We start from the raw sequence: 23,737 nt of genomic DNA, 5'->3' as shown, positions 1-23,737 counted from the left end.
GATGCTTGGTGTAGTAACAGGGACTGGCATCTGCTACAAGCCTGCCCTGTTACTTCTATGTGACCCTGAGATGTCGTTGCCACCTGTGCTACTGCAGAAACAGCCACGGTTCACAGGACATAGATAGTGAACACCACCCCTTGGTGGAACCCGCTGGCTGGGAGGGCCCTGTGGTTATTCACTTCCTTGTTCACACTGATTCTGATAGACCTTCAGAGACAGAAAGTAAACCTGGCTTTTGGGGGAAGGGCTGTTTGCTTTCTCCCACCCTTTCCAGCAACTTCCCAGGAATGCCTGAACTGGGAAGGCCAAACATTTCTTGATCTCCAGTCTTTGATTCCTCCAGCTGCATGAAACCTGCCAGCATGGCTGGTGGTGCTTGACCCTCCTCCCTGCTGACGGAGCCACCAGCACGTTCCAGTTGCACGTCGGCAGTGTCTGTGACTCAGAGATAAGATGAAGTCACGTCACTTCTCCATCAGTTTAAAACCACATCACTTGTCTCTGCAGCCCCATCCTCAGCACAGCACCAGCCTCAAGGCACACGAGGTCACCGCTAAAGCATCACAGCAAAACAGGGGCTCAGTCCCACCCTGGTGAAGATTAGGCCTGCACGGTGGAGGCCAGTTAGGGGCAGGATAAATTAGGGGGTCTCAGTGCAGCCTGTGCTCTTTCCTCCCTTCCCTAGGGAGCTGCACAGCTGCCTGTCCCAGGCAGGGCCCGGCCTCCTGGAGCTGCCAGCTAAGCGTGGCCAGCAGCGATGCAGCCCCTGGGGTGCTTGCAGAGCCTGGTGCTGGAGCTGGAAGATGGACGAGCATGGGGAGCCCACAGCAGCGGGGATCTGCTGCATGGGCGGGTGCAGCTGCGGCTCCGCCACGCACTGCGGCTGCGGGCGCTCGAGGTGTTCGCCCGTGGCCGAGCCTTAACGCACTGGTTCGAGAGCCGCAGCGTGGGGCTCAACGTTGTCTACCGTGACTACACAGCCTGCCAGACCTTCCTGCACCGCCGCTGCCAGCTCATCCCCGGTAAGGCTGCACTACCGGGGTGCTTCTCTGCACCAGGGCGTTGGGTTAGGGCCCGCTTGGGCTGCAGGCATCACCCCTGCTAGGTGCTTCCCAACCCAAGCATGGTTGCCCGTCTTGGACACCTTCTTCTCACCTTTGCTAAGGGTTTTTTCACTGCTGCTGGTTTCTAGGAGGCTGCCTGCAAACTTGGGGCTGGGGAGCACCGAGGAGCTGTGGCTTTTGTTCTGTTTGCACAGGGAAGTGCAAATAGAAGGGTCTGTTCACAAGTGTGGAAAGAGCACTTAGGAGTTCAATAAATATTTGTTTGCAGTTTCCCGAGGCTGGGACTGGATGCCCAGCTAGCACGTTGCTTAGATCTACTGCAGCTTGAATTCTTTGTGTGGTTGGGATGAAATGATCCAGAACTAAGGGATATGGGACATCTCAGCTGGCCATACGCTCATTAACTCTGTCTTTTCTTGGGGAAGTGCATGCCTTTCATCCTCCCCTCCAATGACAGTGTTAGTCATGGCTCTGTGGCTTTTTCTCCCCCTTTTCCTGCTTCTGCTGGCCTCATGATTGCCTGTGGCACAGTGCTGTGTGCCGTAGGACTTAACTCATGCTGAAGGCATTTAATTGTGTCAGTGGCCGTGGTGCAAGCCAGAAAGCGGTGCCAGCTCTAGCTGGCAAATGTGGAGTTGCAAGAAGAGACTGGAGTGATGGAAGGAGGACATGAGCTGTCTTCCTGGAGCTGTTCTTCTCTCTGGACTGCCCTGGGGGGTCATATTCTCTATTTCTGGATGACTGTACCTTGCCATCTGCTCCAATACCTGCATTACTCTGGAGTTTCTGCCTTTTGGCAGTGGTTTTTCCATGCTGTGCCTAAGGATGGCCCCTTTGCTAAGTGTTCCAATTGCAGTTAAGGACATGGGAGAGGCCCTTGTCCTGAACTCCAGCAGGAAAGGTCTGAGCATGTGGTTGCTGCAGTGCTTGGAAGGTGTCTGCTTTAGCTGTAGGGTTACAGGGTAAGTTTTATTCGCCATTATCCCTGCAGTGAATGTCTGTAGGGAAGCCACAAGCTGCTGTGAGCACGTTTAGGTTTATGCTGCTGGGACTGTGTGTGGTAGAAGCCCCTGGAGCCATGCGAAGAAGGGCACTTGGCCAGGGGCTGGAGGAGCTGCACGAGCTGCTCTGCCTCGCCAGCACTCTGCACTCCTGTAGCTTGGAGCTGATGTTTTCTGGCCCTTGCTTCCTGCCTGGGGAGAGCTGAACTGGGCTGTGTGGGGAGCAGGGAGCCTCGCCACAACTCGTGGGCTAGGATTTTATTGTCTCTGTCCACCCACAGGTTCCTTCTCTGCTTTGTGAGAGGGACACGGGCATGTGATCACAGGAATGTGTTTTAAGGCAGCAAAGGCTGTGGGCTCTGGAGAAGTGTCATTCTACAGCCAAAATCACTTCCTTTGGCTCCTGCTGGGCTCTGCCAGCTGCCCAGTGGCAGCGTGAGGACCTTCCTGATGTCAGCCGGCACAAAGCTGCTGCAAGCGTGCCATGATCCACAAGTCCCTGTGACTGCTCCTTCTTGCTTCTCGATGAGCTCAACTGTGTGTGCGTGGTGTTTCAAAACTGCAGTTTTGTCATGGTAACAAGGCAGTGCAGAGGAGGGAAGCCAGGTGGAGATGAGCCCTCCCTTCTGCTCGCCCCGGAGCTCTGAGTTTATCTGCAGTTTCTTGGCAGAGTGGTGAGCGCTGGCACTGGGGTGCTGTGACATTAAGACAAGAAAAAGGGTGGAAGAAGGATGTTCAGGCTGTGGGCAGGGCCATTAAATGTCTATTGTGTAATCAGCTTAGGGAGCAGGAAGAGAGGAAAAACTAGGGGTTTAAGGGGCAAGGGCAACACAAGGAAAGCCCTGGACCCTTCTGCACGAGGTGATGCGAGGGAGCCCATCAGTGGTACTCATGCAGTGATCTTTTCTGTCTGACAACCCCGCAGCACTTCCCAGAGCTGAGCTCCTGCTCCGGTGAGAGACAAGCATCCAGAAGCCATTTTCTTTTCATGGAGACATCCGGGACAGTTACAGCACGTGAGCTAAGAGCGCATCAGGGCTCTTGCTCTGTTGTGGGGTGGCCTTGATCGGCACCTTAATCCTTGCAACACCCGGAGCAGGAGCTTACTCTTCAAGCTGGGAGTGGGAGTTTGTGCAAGGCTCTGCGTTGCCCTGTCTTGTCCCGATGCTGGGTCAGGGTAGAGCTGCTGACTCGACTTTTTACCTCCTGCATTCCCTAATCTGTGGCTCTCCAGGGTCCCTTGTGCGGCTCCAGGGTCAATGAGGAAAAGCCACCAGGTCCCAGCAGCCGGTCGGGGAAGGAAGAAGCCGCTTCAGAGCCGGGTGCTAGCTCCTGTTTAAACCAGCTTAAGCCTGGCCAGACTCTAGATGGGGCTCAAGAGTTTGCGATCTTTCCTGCACGGATCCTGGCCTGGGTTTCAGTTGGGTTGGGGCACTCCGGAGCATTGTTGAATGGAAAAGCCATGGCTGTGCTCCCACAGTCCCTGCAACTGGTGCTCCCTGGGGAGACAAGAGACCCTCTCCCAGCACCGGGGTGTCAAAGGGGTCAGAGAGGGGCTTCCCACCACCCGTGGGGGCAGCGAGGGGAGGCTGTGGTGTAGGGAGGATGCTTGCAGGGCTGAGTCACGGGCTGCAGGGTGTGTGTTGGCAGGGAGAGAAGGAAGGTGCCGAGCGCAGGACGGAGCTCCAGCCCCTCTCAAGAGCCCCATCACCTCGAATGTCACCATGCATCCCCCCAGGAGCCTTCCCAGAGCTGCTGTCACCAGTTGTGCCTTCCTTCCTTCTTTCCCTGTCCCTTTACTGTGTGTTTGCTACGATTCATGTTTGCTCGTGGCAGCAACCGGTTGTGCACATAACGCAAAACACGGTCTCTTCCCCTGGGGAGGGAGACAGACATTCCAGGCAGGCTTTGGAGACAGTTAAAGCTTTGCAAGGCTTGAGCCCCACTCGTTTTCAGTGTGTTCAGCACAGCAGGTCCTGCCCAGCATGGCTGGGAGCAACTCAAAAAATCCTCCCAACTTTGGTGGCCAAAAGCCCAGTAACATTTTTAATGCCTGTTTTGCCTTAGCCCCAGCCTGTGCCCGGGGTGGGGAGCTCTGGCACTCTGCAAATGTGACAAGCACGGTTAAAGCAGAAGTTTCTGAAGCTGCATTAACCCCTTGGGGAAGGCACAGACCCCTTTCTCCTTTCTTTTACAACATCCCATGGTGAGGTCACCCTTTGAGCCAAGGCAGCAGCAGATGCTGTTGCTAGAGCGAGTCCCCCTGCCGTGCCTGGCCATGCCGGTGTGTTTTGTCGCTGGGTTTTGGAGCAGCACCACCCAAAGCCCAGCACGAGCTGGTAGGAAAGCAGCACTCGCCTGGTTAACAGGCGCAGGGAGGATGTGCTTGCTGCTCGCTGCAATTGCACAAGCTGAACCCCAGCCAGTTCTTCAGTTCTGAGAAGAAAAACAAAGCCATGTCCCAGACCAGTTTTCCCTTCATCGCCAGTTGGCCAGAAGGAGCCCAGATCCAGTTGCAGCCTGTTCTGACCCCTGGGAATGGTTCTTGGGAAAGGAAGGACGTGGATCTGTGTGCGGCGGACCCCTAGCTGGTGGGAAGTGGAATGCAAGGGGCTGCTGCCTGGGAACGCAGATTCCGGCTGGTGGAAGAAAGGATGAGGATGGAGTGGGAACGTGGGGTGGGAGCTGGAGGGAGGCTTGCGAGGCACACAGGACGTTATCCCAGGCAGCGTTGAGCGCCGTGAACCATCCTGCTCCGGGACACGTTCCCGTGGGCTGCTGCGGTCCAAGCATCCATCGGGATGCCTCGGTCCGATGCCAGGACGCGCCGGAACGGGGTCACCCGGCCCCATAGGAGCCCCACGGCTCCCAGCAGCGCGGGGCCAGGCCCGCACATGCTCCCTGCCTTGTTTTGCAGGGCTCGGCGAGGCCGCCCCGTCCCGCCCCACCGGGGCCGCCCCCGGGCCGCGCCGGGCTCTTAAGGCGGCGGAGGCGGTGCCGGGGCCGGGCTGCGCCGAGGGACGGGCTCTCGCCATGCTCTTCGATCGCCTCAAGCGCTTCTCGGTCGTGCTGGAGGGCGCGGAGGGGGACGCCGCGGTCGCGTTCAGCCCCGGGCAGGCGGTGTCGGGCCGCGTGGTGCTGGAGCTGGCGGCGGCGGCGCGGCTCGGCGCCCTGCGGCTACGGGCGATGGGCGCTGCCCGCGTTCACTGGACCGAGTCCCGCAGCGCCGGCTCCAGCACCGCCTACACGCAGAGCTACAGCGATCAGGTGGAGTTCCTCAGCCACCGCGACACGCTGCTGGCACCCCCAGGTACGGCACCCACCACCCAACCCCTGCAGTGCTCCATCACCTAGAAGCAGGGTGTGGGTGTACCGGGGACCCCAGGGGCCGGAATAATGGGTGCATGGGGCAGGCTGGGACGTGCTGCAGACACCCCAGTCAGCTGAAATACGGGTGCATGGGGTGCGATAGGGTCTTGGTGCTCGGGGGACTGGGTGCGTAGGTCCCCTGAAGACACCTCAAATGCTGAGAGCACCCTGGGATGCTGAGGTGTGTGGTTGGACCCTGCTGTTGGACCCCGGTTAGGGGCTGGCCCCACACAAGACTCCCCCTTTCCTTGGTAGGGAAGCGGTGCTGGAAGACTCCTGCAGAGGTTCTGGAGCTTGCTTTGATAGCGAATTGGACTGGGTGATCCCAAGAGGGATCCAACCCCAGCTTCTCTGTGCAGTGCAGGCAGGACAGGGCTGTCACCCCTGGGGGACATGGAGGGGTGGCTGACCCCCCCAGTCCCAGAGCTGTTTCTGCCTTGGCCAGGTACCCCTGGGCTCTCACTCCCAAGCTACAGAGCAGGGTGGGTGCAGGATGAAGCAGAGCCCCCCCAGTGCTCTCCAAGAAGGTGCCCCTGGGTTGTGCATGCCTGACACGCGTGTGCGGAGCAGACAGTGCCCATCGCCCATGGGACGTGCTCCGTGCTCCTGTCGCCGCTGCTGCCCTTGAACCCTGGCAGAAATGTCCCTGTGCCATCGTGCTGCTCCTCTGCTGCGTCCTGCACATCCCTGCCTCTGCTTTGGCCAGGGAGGAAGTTCTGCAGGAGGGAGATAATCATCTTCAATCTGTTTTGCCCACAGACAATGGTGAAGCCACCGTCCTGCAGGCAGGAAGGCACGAGTTTCCCTTCACCTTCCAGCTCCCCGAGTAAGTCCACTTGGTTTTTGTTGCCTTCATGCGAAGGGGGAGAGAAATCTCTCGATGCAGGACACAGGTCCTGGGAGGGGGCACAGGGCACCTCAGAAAGGAGGTTCTTTTAGCAGAGCCCTTCTAAAAGGCTCCTTGCTTGTCCGCAGGACCCTGGCTACCTCCTTCGAGGGGAAGCACGGCAGCGTGCGCTACTGGGTGAAAGCCAAGCTGCACAGACCCTGGTCAACAGTGAAGAAGGTGAAGAAGGAGTTCACTGTGATTGAACCCATCGACATCAACACTCCCGTGCTGCTGGTGAGCTCCCCCTGCGCCTCTTCGGGGCAGCAGCATCTCCGGGAAGCCCATGGGGAAGGTGGCTGCTTCCCCTCCAAAATGGACAATCCAGGCCTGATTTCCAAAGGGAATGTGTTTCCCCCCCTTGTAACTCATGCCCTCCAGTGTTACCTGGGCTGGGCTGTGTCTCAGGTTTTGGAAGCTTTAATGGGTTGCAATAGCATCTTGCATCAGATACCCAAGAGGCTGCTGGTGCTCCCTGACAGGTTCTCAGTGCCGGGGAGGTGCTTGCTTTGAGTTTCATCCTGTCTTACTAAATAGCTTCCGCAATCCCCATTTCTCCAGGCTCCCCAGGCAGGTGCTAAGGAGAAACTTGCTCGTGCCTGGTACTGCAATCGTGGCCAGGTTTCTGTGACTGCCAAGATTGACCGCAAAGGCTACACCCCAGGTGAGATGATGTGCTGGGGCCTTTGAACCTCTGTGGGCCCTGCTGGGGGGGGATTTGGGGGCAGTGTGAGCTGGGCATGGGATTTGGTGAGAGAGCTTTAGAGTGTGCTCCTGATGTGGGCATCCTCCTCGGGACACGCTCCTGCTGGATTAAACCTTGTGCCTGCAGTGCTGGATTGCGTGTCCAGCCCTTGGTGATCCTGTACAGGAATCCCTTGAGGCAGGGACCGGGCTCTGTCTCCCTCCTTCCAACATGCGTGTCTGGTTTGGTAGGTGAGGTCATCCCTATCTTTGCTGAGATTGACAACTGCACAAACCGGGTGGTGGTGCCCAAGGCGGCCATCATCCAGACTCAGACCTTCATCGCCCGGGGCACCAAGAAGCAGAAGAAGTCGGTGGTGACCAGCATCGTCGGGGACTCCATTGCAGCGGGGAAGCGGGAAGTCTGGCACGGGCGGGCACTGAAGATCCCACCGGTGGGGCCGTCCATCCTCCAGTGCCGCATCATCCAGGTGGAATACTCCCTGAAGGTGAGGAGCACTGTGGGAGGCTCAGCTCGGTGCTGAGTGTTCTCCTTCTCACCAGAGCTGGGCTCCTGGTGTCCAGTTTGGGCTGCTGTAGAGGTTTTGGGGCTGGTGATTTGTGTGAGCTCTTGGGTTCTCCCTGTTGGCCCACGGGCTCGTGCAGGAGCAATCGCATCTCCCTTTGCATCCCACTGCAAGAATTCCCTCCTAGCCAGCTCAAGCCAGTGCTCTGGGGAGATACCTGCCCCTTCAGGCTGGGAGAACCCCAGCAGCTGAGCTTCTCTGCTGCCTCCTGTCTCTGCAGGTTTGTGTGGATATTCCTGGGACGTCCAAGCTGCTCCTTGAGCTGCCACTTGTCATCGGAACCATCCCACTGCATCCATTTGGGAGCCGCACGTCCAGTGTCAGCAGCCAGTACAGCGTCAGCCTGGACTGGCTGAGCACCATCCCGGAGCAGCCGGAGGGTGAGCATCTCCCCCTGCCCAGGATCTGCCTGGGTGCTGTCAAACCGCTCTGGATGGTGAAATCAGAGCAAGTTCTCAGCGTGGCTCTTGCTCCAGGACCAGCTTTTGCAGGTTTTGGTTGTGCTGCCGCATCTTCTGGGTTCCTTCCCCAGGGAACTGGGAGGTTTTGGGAAGCAGGGGATTTGAAGGCCTTTTACCTGTGTGTTTCCTGTTTAATGGAGAGCGGTTCCTGTTCCCTGATGTTCTTTTCTCTCTCCAGCTCCTCCCGAATACTCGGCAGTGGTGTCCAGCCCCGAGGCCGAGCAGAGCTTGGCTCCCCCGTGCCGCAGTGAGCTTGGTGGCATGCTGGAAGGTCCCTTCTTTGCCTACATCCAGGAGTTCCGCTTCCGACCACCTCCACTGTATTCAGAGGTAACGAATCCCTCTGGGCTGGGAGGGCTGGTGGAGACAGCCACAGTGTGCCCACTGCTGAGGTTTTTGACTCTACGCTTGGCTTTGCAGATTGATCCAAACCCCTCCTCAGACAACATCCGCCCGCGCTGCATGACCTGTTGAGAGAAGCGCATCGGATGCAGTTGACAGCGTAGTGATCCCTTGGGATGAAAGCTTCCACCCTCACAGCACTTGGGTCTGGAAATGGAGACACGGTGGCTGTGAGCCCAGAGCTCCTGCAGTGCCAGGAGACCCCGGCTCCACTGCTGCCCTCAACTCTCTTGTTGGGACTGTCCTGCAGACCAACACCAAGCGTGGTGGCGTGGGCTCGTGCCTGGTAGGAGAACACGGGAGACTCCGGTGTGGAGCAGGGGCCTGTTTCCTTGGGCAGGACACGGAGGGTTAATGACTGCCCCAGGATTTGGGGGCTAAAATGGGATGTTCAGCATGAGCCAGGATTGCTCTCCCCTTGCCTGCAGTGGCCATGCTCTGGCAACTCCTGTCATGGAACGCAGGAGCTTGGAGGTGTTTCTCAGGATCACTAGAGAATGTTTTACTGGGGCTTGGGTTTGTCCCGTGCTGGTGCAGGTGAAGCCCCGCTCCTGCAGTAGCTCACCAGGACTGCAGTTCCCTAAGGAAGTAGAAGGCCTCTTTCTGGCCAAATGAAGCATCATCTGCTGCTGCTGATCTTTGCCATGAGCCTGGTGGTGCCTGCGGGGGGGAATGGTTTTGGAGAACCCCATGAAATTGGAAAGGCTTCCACGGGCTGTTACCAGCGCAGAGGACTTGAGGGACACATTTATGATCTATGGCAGCGTTTTGGTTCTGTTTGCCAAGAACAGGAAAGCTGGTTCCTGTGTGTCAGCACCAAACCTGCACGACGAACGTGCTGAGGCCTGCTCTGTGATGGGGCTGAAACCAAGCAAGCCCCAAATTGCGGTACCACCACGGGGGTGGCATCTCCCTGGTGGCCAGAGAGAAGGAAGCCAGGTCTGAGGCTGGTGGCAGCCACAGATGCTGATGGAGATGTGGAGTTGAAACGAGTCCTTCAGGACCAGGAGTCCTTCTCAGGATGGGCTTGATCCTGCACCCAGAGAGGGGGTCAATGGCCCCGGTGCGGTGATGCCACAGCAGCACCCAGCGCTCGCTGGTGTGGGAACCAGGGAGCTGGGTGTTGTAACAGCAGGACCTGAGCAGAGTTTTGGGTGCTGAGGACCTTTGCATTCCCTCACTGAGCCAATCCTGCCCGCAGGGCCACTCGTTTCCTGCACACAACCAAAGCCCCGTGCTGGGGCCGTGCTCTGCGCCCCGGGATTGCTCAGCTCTTTTCTACCTGTGAACACTTTTGTAATGAGCACTCTCATCTCCTTTTTGTACCACTTTTTGTCGGGGGGGGGGGGGGGTGTCTCTTGGTAATAATAAATCCTTTACACCCAGATGGGGCCTGCAGAACTTTGTCTCTTGCTCTCTCCATGCTTCCCATTGCGCTGGCAGCGCTCCTGCTCCCATGTCCCTCCCTGGAGTTCATTGTCCTGTGGGTACCCAGCTCCACCCTGTAAGTGCCACTCTGCACTGGGATTAACTGGGTTGTTTGACCAATGCTGCTCCCCATCAGGATTGGTCCCTTGTGCTCAGAGCCCTCCTGCTCTGTCTGGATAGCAGAGGATAGATGCTCTCCTCCATCCCAAGAGCTTGGCACAGACCCATTGGGTCCAGCTGGGACACAGCTGCAGTGTCTCTGCCATTCCCAAGGAGGGTTGGGGCCAGCCCCATGTTGTGCCAGCTGGGAATGGCTGCGGCCATGCAGGAAGAGCAGGGAGGCATCATGGAGTTGGGATTTGGTTTTTAACAGCATTTCTGTGCTCCACGTCTCTATTGAGCACAGCAGCCCCTGGTCCATGCAGAGCCGGGCTTGAGCCAAGGCTTTGGTTCTATCCTCCACAGCCTGTGCTGCTTAAACCTATTGCCACTGGAATGTGATTTCCCTTCCCTTGATCCTTCTTTCCTGGTGCTGGTGTTCACTGAGCAGTGCTGGAGCGCGAGCTCCCGCAGTGGGCCAGGCGCTCAGCCCCGGGTTTGCCCGCAGGAGCCTGGTGCTCATGCAGCCTTCATTCAAACCTGGGCTTTACTTGGCGTTCCCAGCTCCGCACCGAGTTATCTTCCTTGGGAGAGGATGAAGCGGCCTCGCAGGGCGTTCGCCTGCATCCCTGTCTGTGGTCCATGCGATTCTGCGCCGCCTCGTGCCTCTTCTGCAGGACATCAAAGAGGGACAGGAACCGCAGCGCTGCAGCCCCCCCAGGGGGAGAAACGGCCTCCAAGGGGCCCCTGTGACCGGCTCCCAGCTCCAACCTGCGCCCGGCACAACGGAGCCTTTCTGTGCCGAGCCACAGCGGTGCCAGGGGCTGTGTCAGACCCTGATCACCCGCCCCGGCCGCACAAGGGGATCCTTAATCCCAAGGGCTGGAGCGGGAGCACCTTTCTGGGCAACGCGCGTCATGCCAGGGCCGGCCCAGGGAACCCAATGCCAATGGGCACCGCTCCCGGGCCCCAGGGCAGTGGAATCTTCCCAGCAGGACCGCTTGCAAATGCTTGCAAGGTTTTCTGGTCAGGGCAGGCAGCAGGCAGGGGGGCACAGACTGTCTGGGTCCCCTGCCAGCAAAGGGCCGTGTTCCTGAATCCCAGAGGGGCTAAAAATACCTCGTCTGGATGCTGGGAGGTGGGATAAGGCACAGACCCCCCTGGGCCATGCTTTCCCAACCAGTGCCACCGGAGCTCCCTCCAACCTCTGCTGTTTGTCTTCCCCGGCTCCAAAGTCCCTATTGATCAGCGCCGCTTTTATTCCTGTTCACTGGCACAGGGTTTGGGGCTCGCCGGGGTTTGCTGAGCCGGGACGGCCCCGTGCCACGGGCAGCGCTGCTGGGCAGGAGCTGCATTAAGCAAGTACAGTGCAGGAGTATTTATAGCTCTTGGCCTCGAGCATCGGAAAATGCTTCCCAGACCACCCAGCAAAACCTGCTCCTAGCGAGGGGCATGGAAACATCATCCCCCCCCCCCCCACCGCTCCTCCCTCTTTTCCTCTTTGCCCTTGGGTAAGTGGGACCCCTCCGCTGTGGGAACTGGGGTGCTGGGACACCTCTTGTTGCCCCCCATGGCTCTGCAGGGTGCTGGGAGCTTCACCCCACCGGGCACTGGGAGCTTCACCCCACAGCTCCCGGCTCTGCAGCCCCTTCCTGCAGCATCCTGGGGGGGGGGGGGGGGGGGGGGTTGCTCCTTCCCCCCTCAGCTCTCCCCATCCTGGAGGATGCTTGGTCCCCACACGGTGGCCACGGCCTCTGCTCAAGGCTCTTGTCCCCCGGTGCGGGGTCAGGGCCGGGGGCCAGCAGCGGGGAGGGTGACACGTGAAGCTGGGAAGCTCGTGGCCGGCGCGGCAGGGACAGAATGTGCCGGCGCCAGCGCAGCCTTGCAAGGACCGGGGATTAGGTGTGAGGCTGCTGCCTCCTGGCCCAGGCACCCATCCAGCTCCCAAAACAAGCTCTGCCTTCCCCCATCCCAGCTGGGACGAGCGCTGCAGGGTGCAGCACACCCCAAAACCTGCCTGGGGACCAGCAGGGGCTGGTCTGTTTGCAGGGGGGGTGCTTGGTGATGAATCCCCTTGGATTTTGACACAAGGAGATGCCCCAGTGCTGGGGATGTGGTCGATGCAGTGCCCAAATTCATCACCTCTGCAGCCGGTGGGACGCTGGGTTCACACTGCTGGCACCCCAGGGAGCAGCAGGTTGGTGCTGGTGGGTGCTCAGGAGCATGGAGACCTCCTCGTCCCCTCATTATGGGTCTCTGAGCACCATAAGGGGACACACACAGAGCCCCGGCAGCACCAGGCCTTGCTTTGGGTTTGGTTCAACCTCCAGAAGCCCCGGGGTTGTGACCAGCACATCCTGGCCCTGGCAGCATCTCCGGGGGCTCTCTTCACGTGGCAGCAGCAGAGCTGTGCCGGGCGCCAGCAGCAGCCGCGCACCCCGACGTGCCGGGGTGGCACCGCAGCATCCTCCTCCCGTGACTCAGCTCTGAGCGTGCCGGGGCTGCTCCCACCCATGGAAACCGCAGGCAAAGGCCTGCATCCCTGCGCCAGCTCCGCAGGAATCACGGCTTCCCCCGGAGTGTTGGCCAGGCCAAGAGCCCGTCCGGATGCAGGGAAAACCACAGAGAAAGCGGGGTGGTTTATGGCAAAAGCGAGATCTGGAGCAGCCGGATGGGTACCGCCTGGGCCACATGTCCCCTACCTGGAAAGCATCGTGTCAGTGCGAGCGGGATCGTGGTGCTCACCAAGACACCCCACAAGCCGCACCGGTGACACCAGTGCCAGGTTTGCTGCAGGCTGCCGGGAGCAAACCACCCCTTTTATTCCTTATTCTTTTATTCGTTCACCAAAGAAGTAGCAAATCCCTGGCAGTGTTCAAGGCCAGGTTGGACACAGGGGCCTGGAGCAAGCTGCTCCAGTGGAAGGGGTCCCTGCCCGTGGCAGGGGTTGGAACTGGGTGAGCTTTAAGGTCCTTTCCAACCCGAACCAGGCCGGGATTCTGGGATTCCCCGAACCAAACCCAAGCCCTTGTTTTTCTGGGGCTGATGTCCCCATTCCTGCTCCCTCGTCACCGCTCCCTCTGGCAATGGAAAATTTTGATGGCTTTCCGACTTTGTTTGGGAGCAAGGAAGGGGCCCAGCGCCAGGCACAAACATGTCTATGGATAAGCAGCAAGGACTGGGTGGGGATGGACCCGCCGGCGCCGGGGGCCAGCAGTGACCCTGCCCATGGAGGTGGGTGCCGGGACCCCAGCGCAGTGGGGACACAAATATTTTGGCTTTGTATGAAAACAACAACACTAAAAGGAAAATCCCAGCCCCCGTCCGGAATCAGCTGCCGGCAGCACGTGATGTGTTGGCACAAACAGCCCATGGGATGGATGGCCCTTGTCCAGCCGGGGTCCCGGCACGGCTCCCACACCAACACACAGCCACAGGCTGGGATGTGCCGGTGACACGGCCGTGCCTGGGATGTGGCACTGCAAGGACTTTGCTCCCAGCGCCATTCCCCACCCAGGCTGGGTTTGCCGTCACTCCCTGCTTCACAAGTCCTGTGGAAACCCCCGGTTGGAGCAGCGTCTCCTCTCGAGGGATGCACCCCATATCCTGGCCCCCACATCTCCCTGCAGCTGGAACCTTGCTGCTCCAGGTGCCGGTGGAGACGCAGCAGTCCCCTGTGAGAGGTTTGGAGCAGGGGGCATCACCCCGCTGCTCCCCGTCCCCTTGGGCAGCTCCTGCAATGGGGTGAACCCCATGGCTCTGCTCCCCGCTCCCATTCCCCAGTCTCCCAGGCTAACTGCGCTGCTCCCTGTCCCCTTGGGCAGCTCCCGCGATGGGGTGAACCCCATGGCTCTGCTCCCTGCTCCCATTCCCCAGTCTCCCAGGCTAACTGCGCTGCTCCCTTTTCCTTTCCCTTCCCCACACCCTGCCCTGGAAGAAGCAGAACGTTTGAGCTGCTTGCAACAAAAAACCCTCAGGCCAGTTTGGGGAGAAGGTGGCTCCGAGCCAGCCTGCAGGGATGGCGATTATCCCCTCTCCCCATTTACCATCCCCATTAGCCCGCCTGCACCCAACCACAGGTTTATGTGGAGCAGGGAGAAGGCTTTTCCTGCTGAGCAGCTGTGTAAATGCCACCATATCCCGACCCAGCGATGAAGGCAGCGATAGCGCAGCTGGTTGGAGGTGGCTGCGGCGCAGCCGGATGATCCGAGGGGAGCCTGAGCTGGTTTGCTCCACTTCCCAACCGTTTCGCGTGTGAGGGAAGAGTCAATGTGCCTGCAGAAGGCTGGTAAACACGGGAAGAGCGGAGCTGGGAGCGGAGGGGGGGGGGATTGCTCTTGGTCCGGCATTTATTGCTCCAAAGCTCAGCTGAGCGCTTGCTCCAGGCTCAGCCCTTTCCCTGCACGCACAGATGCGGCTTTGCTGGGAACAGTGGGAGTTGTTTTGGGGCTATCCTCAGCTCAACTCGGAGCTTGAGCAAAATATGTTTACGCTGCAAACCCCTGGCTGGCTCCGCTGCCAAGTGTGTGCCGATAAGGGCGCTGCGTCCTTCCCGTCCCCATCACCCGATAGCCAGGGAAGCGCAGGGAGGTGGAGCCCGGCCCCCCGCGCTTGTCGTTGCTTGTATTGTTGTTATTATCATGATCGTTCTTCTTATTTTTATTAATTTATTGGGGCTGTTGTTAAGCTTCACTTGGAAACCAAATCCACGAAACGGCTGCAGCTCTGCTGCCCCAGGCTGCTGCCAAAGCCTGGAAAGCATCAGCCGTGCCAGGGGCTGCGCTGCCCCGAGAGCAGCCACCCGCGAGCGCTGAAGCTGCAGAAAGGAAACGTTTCCTGCTGCCACACGGGCGTTTCTTGCGTGGCAGAACGAGAAGGGGGCTTCCCACGCAGTGTCCCGGTGGGGTTTCGCATCCAGGGCGGCTCTGCAGGGGATGGGGCAGCTCCGAGCCCCTCTCAATGCGGGCAGAAAGCCCATTAAGTCCTCCGAGTTGACGCTGCTCGGAGTCATTTTCCGTGCCTGGGTTTGGGACCGGGTGAAGCTGTCGCAAGCAGCCGACAGGAGCAGGAAGGAGCCGGGGTGAGGGGCGGCCGCGGGCTGTTTGTGAAGTCAAACCGCGGTTGTTGTTGTTGTTGTGACACCGCAGGGTTGCAAAACCGGCGCTGAAATACCCGTGACTCACAAGGCAAGACGAGCCCGGCCGTGGCCGGTGGCCGCCTGTCCACCCACGGTCCCTGCAGCCCCTTCCCCACGGCATGGGCACCACGGGGATGCCGGTGCCGGCGATGCTTGGGGGTCTTTTGGAGGGGGAAGCACCCCAAAAAGCTTTTCTTAGGGGGGGAAAGCAAAGCTTCCCCATCTGCACAGGGTTTTCTACCGTGAGGATCTGCCCCTGCGTGAGATGCAGACCTTGAATGCCACATAAAGAATTTAGTGTGTATATATGTATATATCCTAGGGATAGTTTGCTTTCTTAGGGGTTTAAGGTTTATTTGCTTAGAGATCAAATCAAAGCAGCTCCTGAATCGTGCCCCCCACCCCCTGGGAGCAGGTGGCATTGTGTGGATGGTGGCAGTGGTGGCTTTTTGCCCTGTGTCCCTGCCATGGATGGGCAGGGTTCAAACACCTCCCTGGCATTAGCTCTCCTCCAGGATAGGGCTCGGAGTGGGAGGAAGGGGCTGTGATAAGGATGGATGGATGAGGGAAGGGGTTGAGGTTGCAATCTCCATCATTGCCTATGCCCAAACCAGGCTGCTGCTCTGCAGGGCTGGTTCCCCAGGCTGGGAAACAGGTTAAACTCCTCCATCTGGGAGCAAATATCGGCCCAGACCTGCATGGACAGACCTCACCTTCCCTGGGGGCTCAGCCCCCAAAGGAGCTGATGTTTCTGGGGCTGGAGCAAACCCCTCTGGCTGTTTTATGCTTTACTTCTGGTGCTCTCCGAGCTCGCATCTGCCAAAATCAGGGAGCCCCAGGCAAATCCCCAGGCTCCCAGCATCTTCCTGCCTGCCCCATGTGCTTTCTTAGCAGCATGGGATAAATCCACCCGTGTTGTGTCGGCAGTGCCCTTTGCTTTTGAGGATGTGGCACCGGGCCCCTGTGGGAACAGGGAACGAATAGGGGGAGGTTTTTCCCCTTTAGGGCAGGGATGCTCAGCACTCTTCTTGGCAACCAGCACCTTCCCCCGTGGTGTTCAGGCAGCGCTGGCACAGGCAGGTGTAAACAGCCATACAGAAATAGTCGGGGTATCAGGCAATATCAAGAGGTGTTGCTGGGCATCATCAGATGTCCTCCTCTAAAAATAAAAGGCAGTGGGTATTAAATCAGCTGCTTGTAAAGGTGTCAGGGTGGGGATGGCTGGGGCTGCTCAGCTCTGCTCACCCAGGAAGAGCCCCAAGCTTGGGGGGACCCCAAAGCTTGGGGTCCCTTTGGGATTGGTGCCGATCCAGCTGCATTCCTGCCATCCCTCCATGCTGGGTTGAGCTTTATTTTCCTCATTGCAATGGCTTTTTGCTGCTTACATCACAGCTGTCTTAGGAGTCACCCACTGGGTGTAATGAGTTGCCCATTCTCAGGCTGTGGGTGGTAGCAGCTCCCACCAGGCAAAACCAATGCCCTGCAGGGTCGGATCCGGATGGAGGAGCAGGGAAGGTCACATCCTGGCTGTGAAAGCTGGCCCCGTGGCTGTCAAAGCTGGCCCGGTGGCTGTCCTCTGATCATTGGAGTCAGAGCAGCTCCCGGGGACTCATTTAACCTAATGAGAGAGTCCTGAGCCACTCGTTGGCACTAATTGCCAAGGCTGCGTTAATTCGGCTTCCCCAGCACCGGCCAACTCGGGACCCGTGTGGGAAAGGATGCAGGGAGCTGTCGATGGGGATGGGGCTGTCCCTGACGGCATCAGGGGGGATGAGAGTGGCACCATGGGTGGGATGGATCCCCGGAGGGTGACCCTACGGAGGGAATGGGGGGGTTCTCCAGCCCCCCCTCCCTCCCTGGGGTGTTTTCAATGCAGCAGTCGGGACTGGCTGTCCTGGCATGGGTTCATTCCATCACAGCAATGATTAACTGATGGTGGCGCTGGCCCAGAGCTGGGCAATGTATTTACTGCTGCCACCCAACTGTGACCTCGGTGCCACTTCCTTCACCTCTTTGCCTCCCAAAAATGGGCTGTAAACAGGGGCCACAGCTGAAACCCAAGTACGTGCTCAGACCAAGCTGGCACCTGAATACTTCCTCCACGTGGCTGGCCTGATGGAGAGCCTGGCATTGCCCAAATCCCAGTAAAATCCCCAAGTCTGATCTCTCCCATCGGGGTTTTGGGGCCGGGGGGGATGCTGGATCCCCGGCCCCCAGCCAGTTCCCAGGGCTTTGGAGTGCTGTGGAACAGGGATAGAAGCTGCCAGCCATAGGGGCCCATGGGGTGCTGCGTGGTGGGAAGGGAAAGGGAAAGGGAAAGGAAAGGGAAAGGGAAAGGGAAAGGAAAGGGAAAGGGAAAGGAAAGGGAAAGGGAAAGGGAGAGGGAAAGGGAAAGGGAAAGGGAAAGGGAAAGGGAAAGGGAAAGGAAAGGGGAAAGGAAAGGGGAAAGGAAAGGGTAAAGGAAAGGGGAAAGGGGAAAGGAGAAAGGAAGGGAAAGGGGAAAGGAGAAAGGAAGGGAAAGGGAAAGGGAAAGGGAAAGGGAAAGGGAAAGGGAAAGGGAAAGGGAAAGGGAAAGGGAAAGGGAAAGGAAAGGAAAGGAAAGGAAAGGAAAGGAAAGGAAAGGAAAGGAAAGGGGATTTGCTCTGCTCTGCCGGGACGCGGGGCTGGTGCCACCTCGTGGCTCCACCAGCAGCTGAGAGACCCTGGCCGCGTGGTGGGAATCCCACACGGCTGCAGCTGCTCAGCCCCGCAGCCACAGGAGCGATGCCCTAAATCCCAGCCCGCCCCGGCAGCAAGGCGGACCGCAGCCGGGTGCCGCCTGCCCCTGCTGCCTCCTGCGTTAGCTCCCGTGTGCCGGGGCTGGGAGCGTGATGGGGGGAACCCCTCTCCAAACCCGCCTGCAGCAGCGAGGCTGCGGCGGGCACCGGCGCTGCCTGGTCCCGGACTTCCCCCTGCTAACCCCATTGCGTTCTTCTCGTCAGGTTTTTGCACTCTCAGCAGGTAAAGAGACGCCTCCAGCCCTTGTGGCAGGGCAGATACAACCACAAACCGCTCTTCACCTTCAGCAGCATCTCCTGTTCGGTTCCACATGAGGCCCACGGCAGCAGCGTGGCCCCATATGAGGTTATAAGAGGTCCTGCCTGTCCCCAGTCACTCCTAGTCTCATCCTGGCTGCATCCTTGCAGCTCTGTGGACTGCTCTTGACTAAATGCATGCTGTAAACTTCGTGGGTCAGGCCAGGGGAGCCACAGGAGCCCTGCTGCTTTGTGCATGTCTTTTATTTATGTTATTTTCCCATTTCTTTCTTACAGGTTTTAGTTCTTGCAAGTCTAGAGTCATAGAACAGAAGTAGATGGTGTTCAGTGCTGGGGCTGTTTGAGCCCCATTCTGCTGCGGTGATGCTGGTCCTGGCTGTGGCAGGAGGGCAGGAGGAAGCTCTGCCTCTTCTCCTGATCCTGCCAAAGAAACACCCTCATCCCAGGCTGGGCTTTGCATCCACTTCCCTTCTTTATCACCAATGACAGGTTGAGGCTGGGAGGTGCATGGCCAGACTCTGGCCCCATGCAGTGCTGCATCTGGAGGCGTCACCTTCATGTCCTGAAAACCAGACCCCCCCCCGCCCAAAAGTGATGCTGTGACCATGAACCCATGGGGTGGGTGCTAAGCATCCCATGGGAAACCCCTCTGCCATCCATCCCTGGTGATGGTTATGGCACCGCCTTCGCCGGTGATGGGTCCCTGACGATGATGGGTTTGTCGGAGATGAGCAGGGCAATGGGGACCAGAGCCCGGCCGAGCTCCCCACTTCCCTCCTCTTCCTTCTCCTCCTCCTCCTCGGATGGGTGGCCGGTGTAGCTGGTGCTGCCGGGCGCTGGGAATCCTGCCGGGCTCAGCACCTCCCGCCTGCGGTAGGCAGAGGGCAGCTCCTTCTCGCAGCCCAGCGGGCACACGACCACCGGTTCCTCGGCCACGGGGCCAGGCTGTGGCTCACTGGGCTCTGTGCTGCCATCAGGGCCCTCCTTGCTGGGGTTCAGCTCTGTCAGCAGCAGCTCAGCCGGGCTGAACCTCTCCGAGGGCTCCACAAAGCCTGGCCAGGGCTGGCCCTAAGGGTGGGATATGTTTGGAGTGGGAACGTGGCACACCAGGAGCCTGCTGGGGTGCAGGATCCGGGCTCTCCTGCACCTTGCATCTCACCTGGCTTGTTTCACTGGTGCAGAACTGGATGGCTTTGCTGCCCGCGGGCTTGGGCAGGGGTGGGAAGAGGAGGCGCCGAGCCCTGGGGAGGGGAGGGTGGGTGATGGGGTGGGTAATGGGGGAGATGGGCAGGCGGGTGACCTGAGCGGGGTGGGGGTGAGGGTGCCGCTGTCACCTCTTCTTGTTCAGCTGGTAGATGGCAGCCACGGCGGGGACACTGAGCGAGATGCCCAAGTACTTCAGGTTGGATTTCCACGCTGCTCTCTGGGGACCTGGAGGTGAGGACAGCGGGGTGGTGGCATTTCTGTCCCCATCACCCTGCATGGGACACAGGAGCTGTTTCAGGATGAGGGTGAGCACCCCACAGGGACTGGGGAGGGGACAGGGCCTCCAGTCATTACCCAGTGCCTTGGTCTGGAAGTGCCACCAAACACCACAGGTCCCTTTGCTCTCTGCTGTCACCTCCTGAACGCTCACCCTGTAGGCTGTGCCGGGCTGTAGGTGCCGGAGGGTGTAGTGTGATGCTGTGACGTCTGCTTCACCGTCTGAGTGAGCGATGGTGAGCGGGGAGTAAGTGTGCAGGGTGCAAGCAGAGCCCCCTCCAGCCCCATGGGTCTGGGGGTCCCACTCACAGGTCACGTTGTCCCCCTCAGCCGCGTGGCAGATGAGGTACTTGGCCAACACCCCAGGACACGTGGCACGGGGGGACAGGCTCCAGCGGAGAGTGATGGCAGCATCCTCGGCGCTGGCGTTGATGCGGATGGGCACGGCCAGTGAGGCTGCACACAATGGTGGGAAGGGGGGGTGCAAATAAATGGGGGAGCACTTTGGGACCCCCCATCGTTACGGATGCTGTGTGTTCCCATACGTACTGTTGCTGGGATAGTGGTGCTGCAGGGCGAAGGTGGCCCAGCCCCGTGCCGGGGCCCAGCCATGCACAGCGAGGCGGTGACAGGTCTGCACTTCCAGTGCTCCTGGGGCAGGAACCGGGAATGCCGGTTAAACCCTCACCAGGATCCAGCCCCGGGCAGTGGGGATGGGTGTGGGGGGGCGCTTGGGGCACTCCCTTGCCTCTCTCCACGTGGATGCTTTTGGCAGGAAAATCCCGTTTGATGCAGATGCCCGGTTTGGGGGCTCCTGGCAGCGGCTGCTGCTCGAAGCAGTAGAAAGAGCCGGGGCTCGGTGCTTCCCACCGCGCGGTCATGGTGCCACCGGTCACGCTGACATCCTTGAAGCCAAGATCTGGGATGCAACGCAGGGTGTGAGGGAAAATCACTCCCTGGATGCTGCCGGGAGCTGGGTCCCTGTGTGGGGCCGGTACCTGGCTGCTGCTCTGCGGGCACACAGAGCTGCCGTGCTGGCCCTGGCCCGGCTGCGTTGGCTGCGGTCAGCAGGATTTCATACTCAGCCCCGGACAGGGTGAGGTTGTGCCTTGTCACATCCCTCCCAAGGACCACAGCATCCTCCTCGGGCAGCCTGGCGCAGCGGCACGCCAGCATGTGGGCACGCACAGTGTAGGTGACGTCCCCTTGCTCCTCTGGGGCTCGCTGCGGGAAGGAGAAGTGATGAAACGGTGTGGGGACAGGCAGAGGGGACCGCAGGGGACGTCACCGTACCTGCCAGCTCAGCCTCAGCACCCGCTGCCCGTCTCTTCCCAGGTTTCCCAGCTGGTAGCTCAGCACCGGGCTCTCCAGGATTTCTGCAAGAGGAACCAGCCTGGTTGGGTTTGGGAGCCGTCGGGATCCCACCTGCCTCCTCTGCCCTTCCTCACCTGCGGGAACGAAGATGGAGCTGCTCCAGTCGCTCCAGTAGCTGCTCCAGTGGGGGAGCTTGTGCCGGAGCTGGACCTCGAAGGCGCCGTCCCCCCCAAGGGTGCAGGTCACTGGAGTGGGATAACAGGGTCAAGGTGGGGGTGACCCCCTTCTCCTACCCGCCCCCCCCCCACCCCCCAGTTTGGCCATTGTGGGGTGCTGGGGGGCTGCAGGCAGAGCACAGGGCAGGTGCTTGTCTCTGCTAAACCGACCTGAGTCATCCTCGTCTGTCCCTGTCTCACACATCACCTGCAGAGAGAGCCAGGAATGGAGGCACCCAGCAAAACCAGGATGGTTCTGGGATGTGAAATCAGGGCTGCCCTGTGTCCCCTGAACATCCCAGGGGCTGGGAGAGCCAAATGGGATGCAGAGGATGTGGTGATCAAGGAGGGTCCCCTCAGCCAGGGCACGAGGCCTTCATCCCTATGACCCTCCCGACAGCAATCAACAAGGACAGGGGATCCTCAGAGGGGGTTCCCTGGGGACAAGTGTCCAGATTTCATCTGTCGTCATCATTGCTATAATCTGGGGTTTTGCTGTGTAATCCCCCACGGATCGCAGCCTGATCCTGTTACAGCAGCAGGATCCTGTGGCCGGGAGGATGGGGCAGAGCTGATAACGCAGCGAAACAGATGGGACATGGCCAGGTTTCGGGGAGGGGGGGGACGACACAACACAACAGTGGCGTGACCAAGCCCCCACGCTCCCTGGGCTGCCTGAGCTGCTGCAATGCTCTGGTTGTGCCATCGGTCACCACCGGCTCTGGCAATCACAGTTTTACCTGCGTCCAGCCATGGGCTCCCACCCTCCGGAATCGAGCCTCGCGCTGCGGCAGCCGGCTCCCGCTGTGGCACAGTGGCCGCGGCACCCGCAGCCGGAGCCGGTTGCTGGTTTTGGTGAAGGGCATCCCAGTGGAGGGCGGATCTGGTTTGACTGCAAAGATGAGGTGGGCTCGTGGGCACCGGCACTGGCACCGGCCACCCAGCCCAGCCCCGCGGGTGCTTACCGGCCTCGTTGAAGTACAGCGTGCGGTTGGGGGTCCTGTGGATGTGGTCCCCCCAGTGCGCCTCCACCCAGGCTGTGGTGTTGGTGAGGACGTAGATGTGGTGATGCTTCAGGGTGTGCGTTGTCTTTGTGCCAGCCTGGAACCGCTGGCACCGCCGGGGCATTGTGTAGCTGGCGATGGAGTGGGCGCAAGGTTGAGTGTGGATGGGTTTGGGACGTGGATGGCACACGTCCCCACGTGTCACTGTCAGGACACATCCTGTGGGCCCCCCAGCATGCGGTGGCCGCTCACCAGAGTGTCAGGACATAGGAGGTGTTGCCGTCAGGGCCGAGGGGTGGCCAGGAGCAGAGGAACCAGCGGAAGCCACATCGCTTCCAGCAGGAGAGGCCGGGGACCGCAGTGGTGCCTGCGGGAGAGGGCAGGGGCTGGAGGCTCCTGGATGCCAGCGGGTCGGGCAAGGCTGGGATGGAGCAGCAGTGTGGTCATTGCCTGAGCACCACATTGCTCACCCAGCGATGATTCCCACCCCCAAAACCCCATTTCCACCCTCCCGCGGCCCTTATCACCCCTGAATCATTCATTGAAAGTCTTCTGCAGTTATCTCCCATCTCCCACCTCCCACAGCAGCACTTACCGCCCGCCACCAGTGCCACCAGCAGCCACCCCAGCATCGGCCACCTCAGTATCAGCCGCCTGGGCTGTCCCACGCCGGATCCGGGGCTCTGAAGCCCTTCCTGGCTCCCTGCTCCCCTGGCACCCAGTGGGTGCTCCCCACGGCTCAGCACGCACCCGGTGTTTCCTCTTCTGGTAGCGGCTTTGCCAGAGGGCTGCTGTTCGCATGCAGGGCAGAGCGCGAGGCACGGCTGCAGGTCTCACTTTGACCAAAAGCAAAAGAGAAAGCACCCGAAATATCCCCCTTTTCTGCCGGCAGGACTCAGCCCAACCCTGCCCTGGCTGCACCGCGTGCCCTGGGCACGCCACGTGCCCCAGCCTGTGAGAACCGCAAGGTAAGCAAAGATGTCTTGGGGTTTTGGGGGGGGTGGGGGGGGTGTGCTTTATTCTTTGCCATGTTTTTGATCCCCTGCCCGAGTGGGTCTCGAGTGGCTGCTCCAAGGTTGGGGTGTGGGGTTCGCAGCAGTGTGACTGCGCACCCACGCCAGCACCGGGCTCCTGTGCCCATCCCCGGCACAACTTGTCCCCTGCAGGCACAAACAAAAGCCCCAGTGAGGAACGTGTTGTCACTGGGACAGCGCTGGCAGCCGCGTGATGGGACGGGTGACCCCGCGATGCTGGAGCCGGGTGGCACCGAGGGCCGCGCACAGAGTCCCCTTGTTCCCACAGAGAGTGTCCCCTTGTGTGGCTTTCGCTCGGGGCAGCCACGGCCGGAACATCCCTGCACCGGGACAGTGCTGCTGGGACCCCTCCATCGCACTGCACGGCCGGGGTGAGGGTACAGGAGGTCCCCTGGCACCTCCTGTGTGCCCAGGTGGGGGTACAGCCAAGCTGTGCCATGCCAAACCAAGCCATGCCAGCCTGTGCCATGCTGCAACACACAGCAGGGCTGGGCTGGGCTGGCTGGGCCATAGCACGCTGTATGTAGCATGC

General features: G+C 59.9%; 4 protein-coding genes across 6 annotated transcripts in view; 1 reads left to right on the top strand and 3 right to left on the bottom strand.

Moving 5' to 3' along the window:
* The window catches only part of THOP1 (thimet oligopeptidase 1), a 330,628-nt gene that overhangs the window by 248,248 nt on the left and 58,643 nt on the right, over positions 1–23,737 (bottom strand). The window lies entirely within an intron of this gene.
* On the top strand, positions 468–9,079 carry ARRDC2 (arrestin domain containing 2). 3 transcript variants are annotated; one of them, XM_061474724.1, is made up of 9 exons: positions 468–596; positions 689–1,025; positions 6,197–6,263; positions 6,413–6,560; positions 6,885–6,987; positions 7,260–7,516; positions 7,815–7,974; positions 8,234–8,385; positions 8,476–9,079. In XM_061474724.1, the coding sequence occupies exons 2-9, from the start codon at positions 761–763 to the stop codon at positions 8,527–8,529; spliced, it is 1,206 nt and encodes a 401-aa protein (XP_061330708.1). In that variant the 5' UTR covers positions 468–596; positions 689–760; the 3' UTR covers positions 8,530–9,079. The 3 variants fall into 3 exon arrangements, with proteins under 3 accessions (XP_061330708.1, XP_061330707.1, XP_061330706.1); XM_061474723.1 differs by having other exon boundaries at positions 495–1,025; XM_061474722.1 differs by lacking the exons at positions 468–596; positions 689–1,025 and adding an exon at positions 4,945–5,378.
* Positions 4,571–23,737, bottom strand: part of ISYNA1 (inositol-3-phosphate synthase 1) — a 146,713-nt gene continuing 127,546 nt past the window's right edge. Inside the window, exon 12 of the mRNA XM_061474692.1 lies at positions 4,571–4,580. The gene's annotated coding sequence lies outside the window, so the exon portion shown is untranslated. The remainder of the gene's footprint in view (positions 4,581–23,737) is intronic.
* Positions 18,449–22,706, bottom strand: IL12RB1 (interleukin 12 receptor subunit beta 1). Its single transcript, XM_061474780.1, is given in 15 exon segments — positions 18,449–19,224; positions 19,316–19,397; positions 19,491–19,587; positions 19,717–19,860; positions 19,948–20,094; positions 20,188–20,289; positions 20,387–20,557; positions 20,637–20,862; positions 20,932–21,014; positions 21,087–21,197; positions 21,339–21,375; positions 21,908–22,059; positions 22,133–22,302; positions 22,424–22,552; positions 22,554–22,706. Coding segments are annotated over 15 exon segments (2,166 nt in total). The 5' UTR covers positions 22,673–22,706; the 3' UTR covers positions 18,449–18,828.

The sequence above is a fragment of the Pezoporus flaviventris genome, unplaced genomic scaffold (assembly GCF_033815535.1).
Source record: "Pezoporus flaviventris isolate CSIRO_AGI_PZ_B2104156 unplaced genomic scaffold, CSIRO_AGI_Pfla_v1 ptg000080l, whole genome shotgun sequence".
NCBI classification, from domain to species: domain Eukaryota; kingdom Metazoa; phylum Chordata; class Aves; order Psittaciformes; family Psittacidae; genus Pezoporus; species Pezoporus flaviventris.
This window is presented reverse-complemented; position numbering and strand designations above follow the sequence as displayed.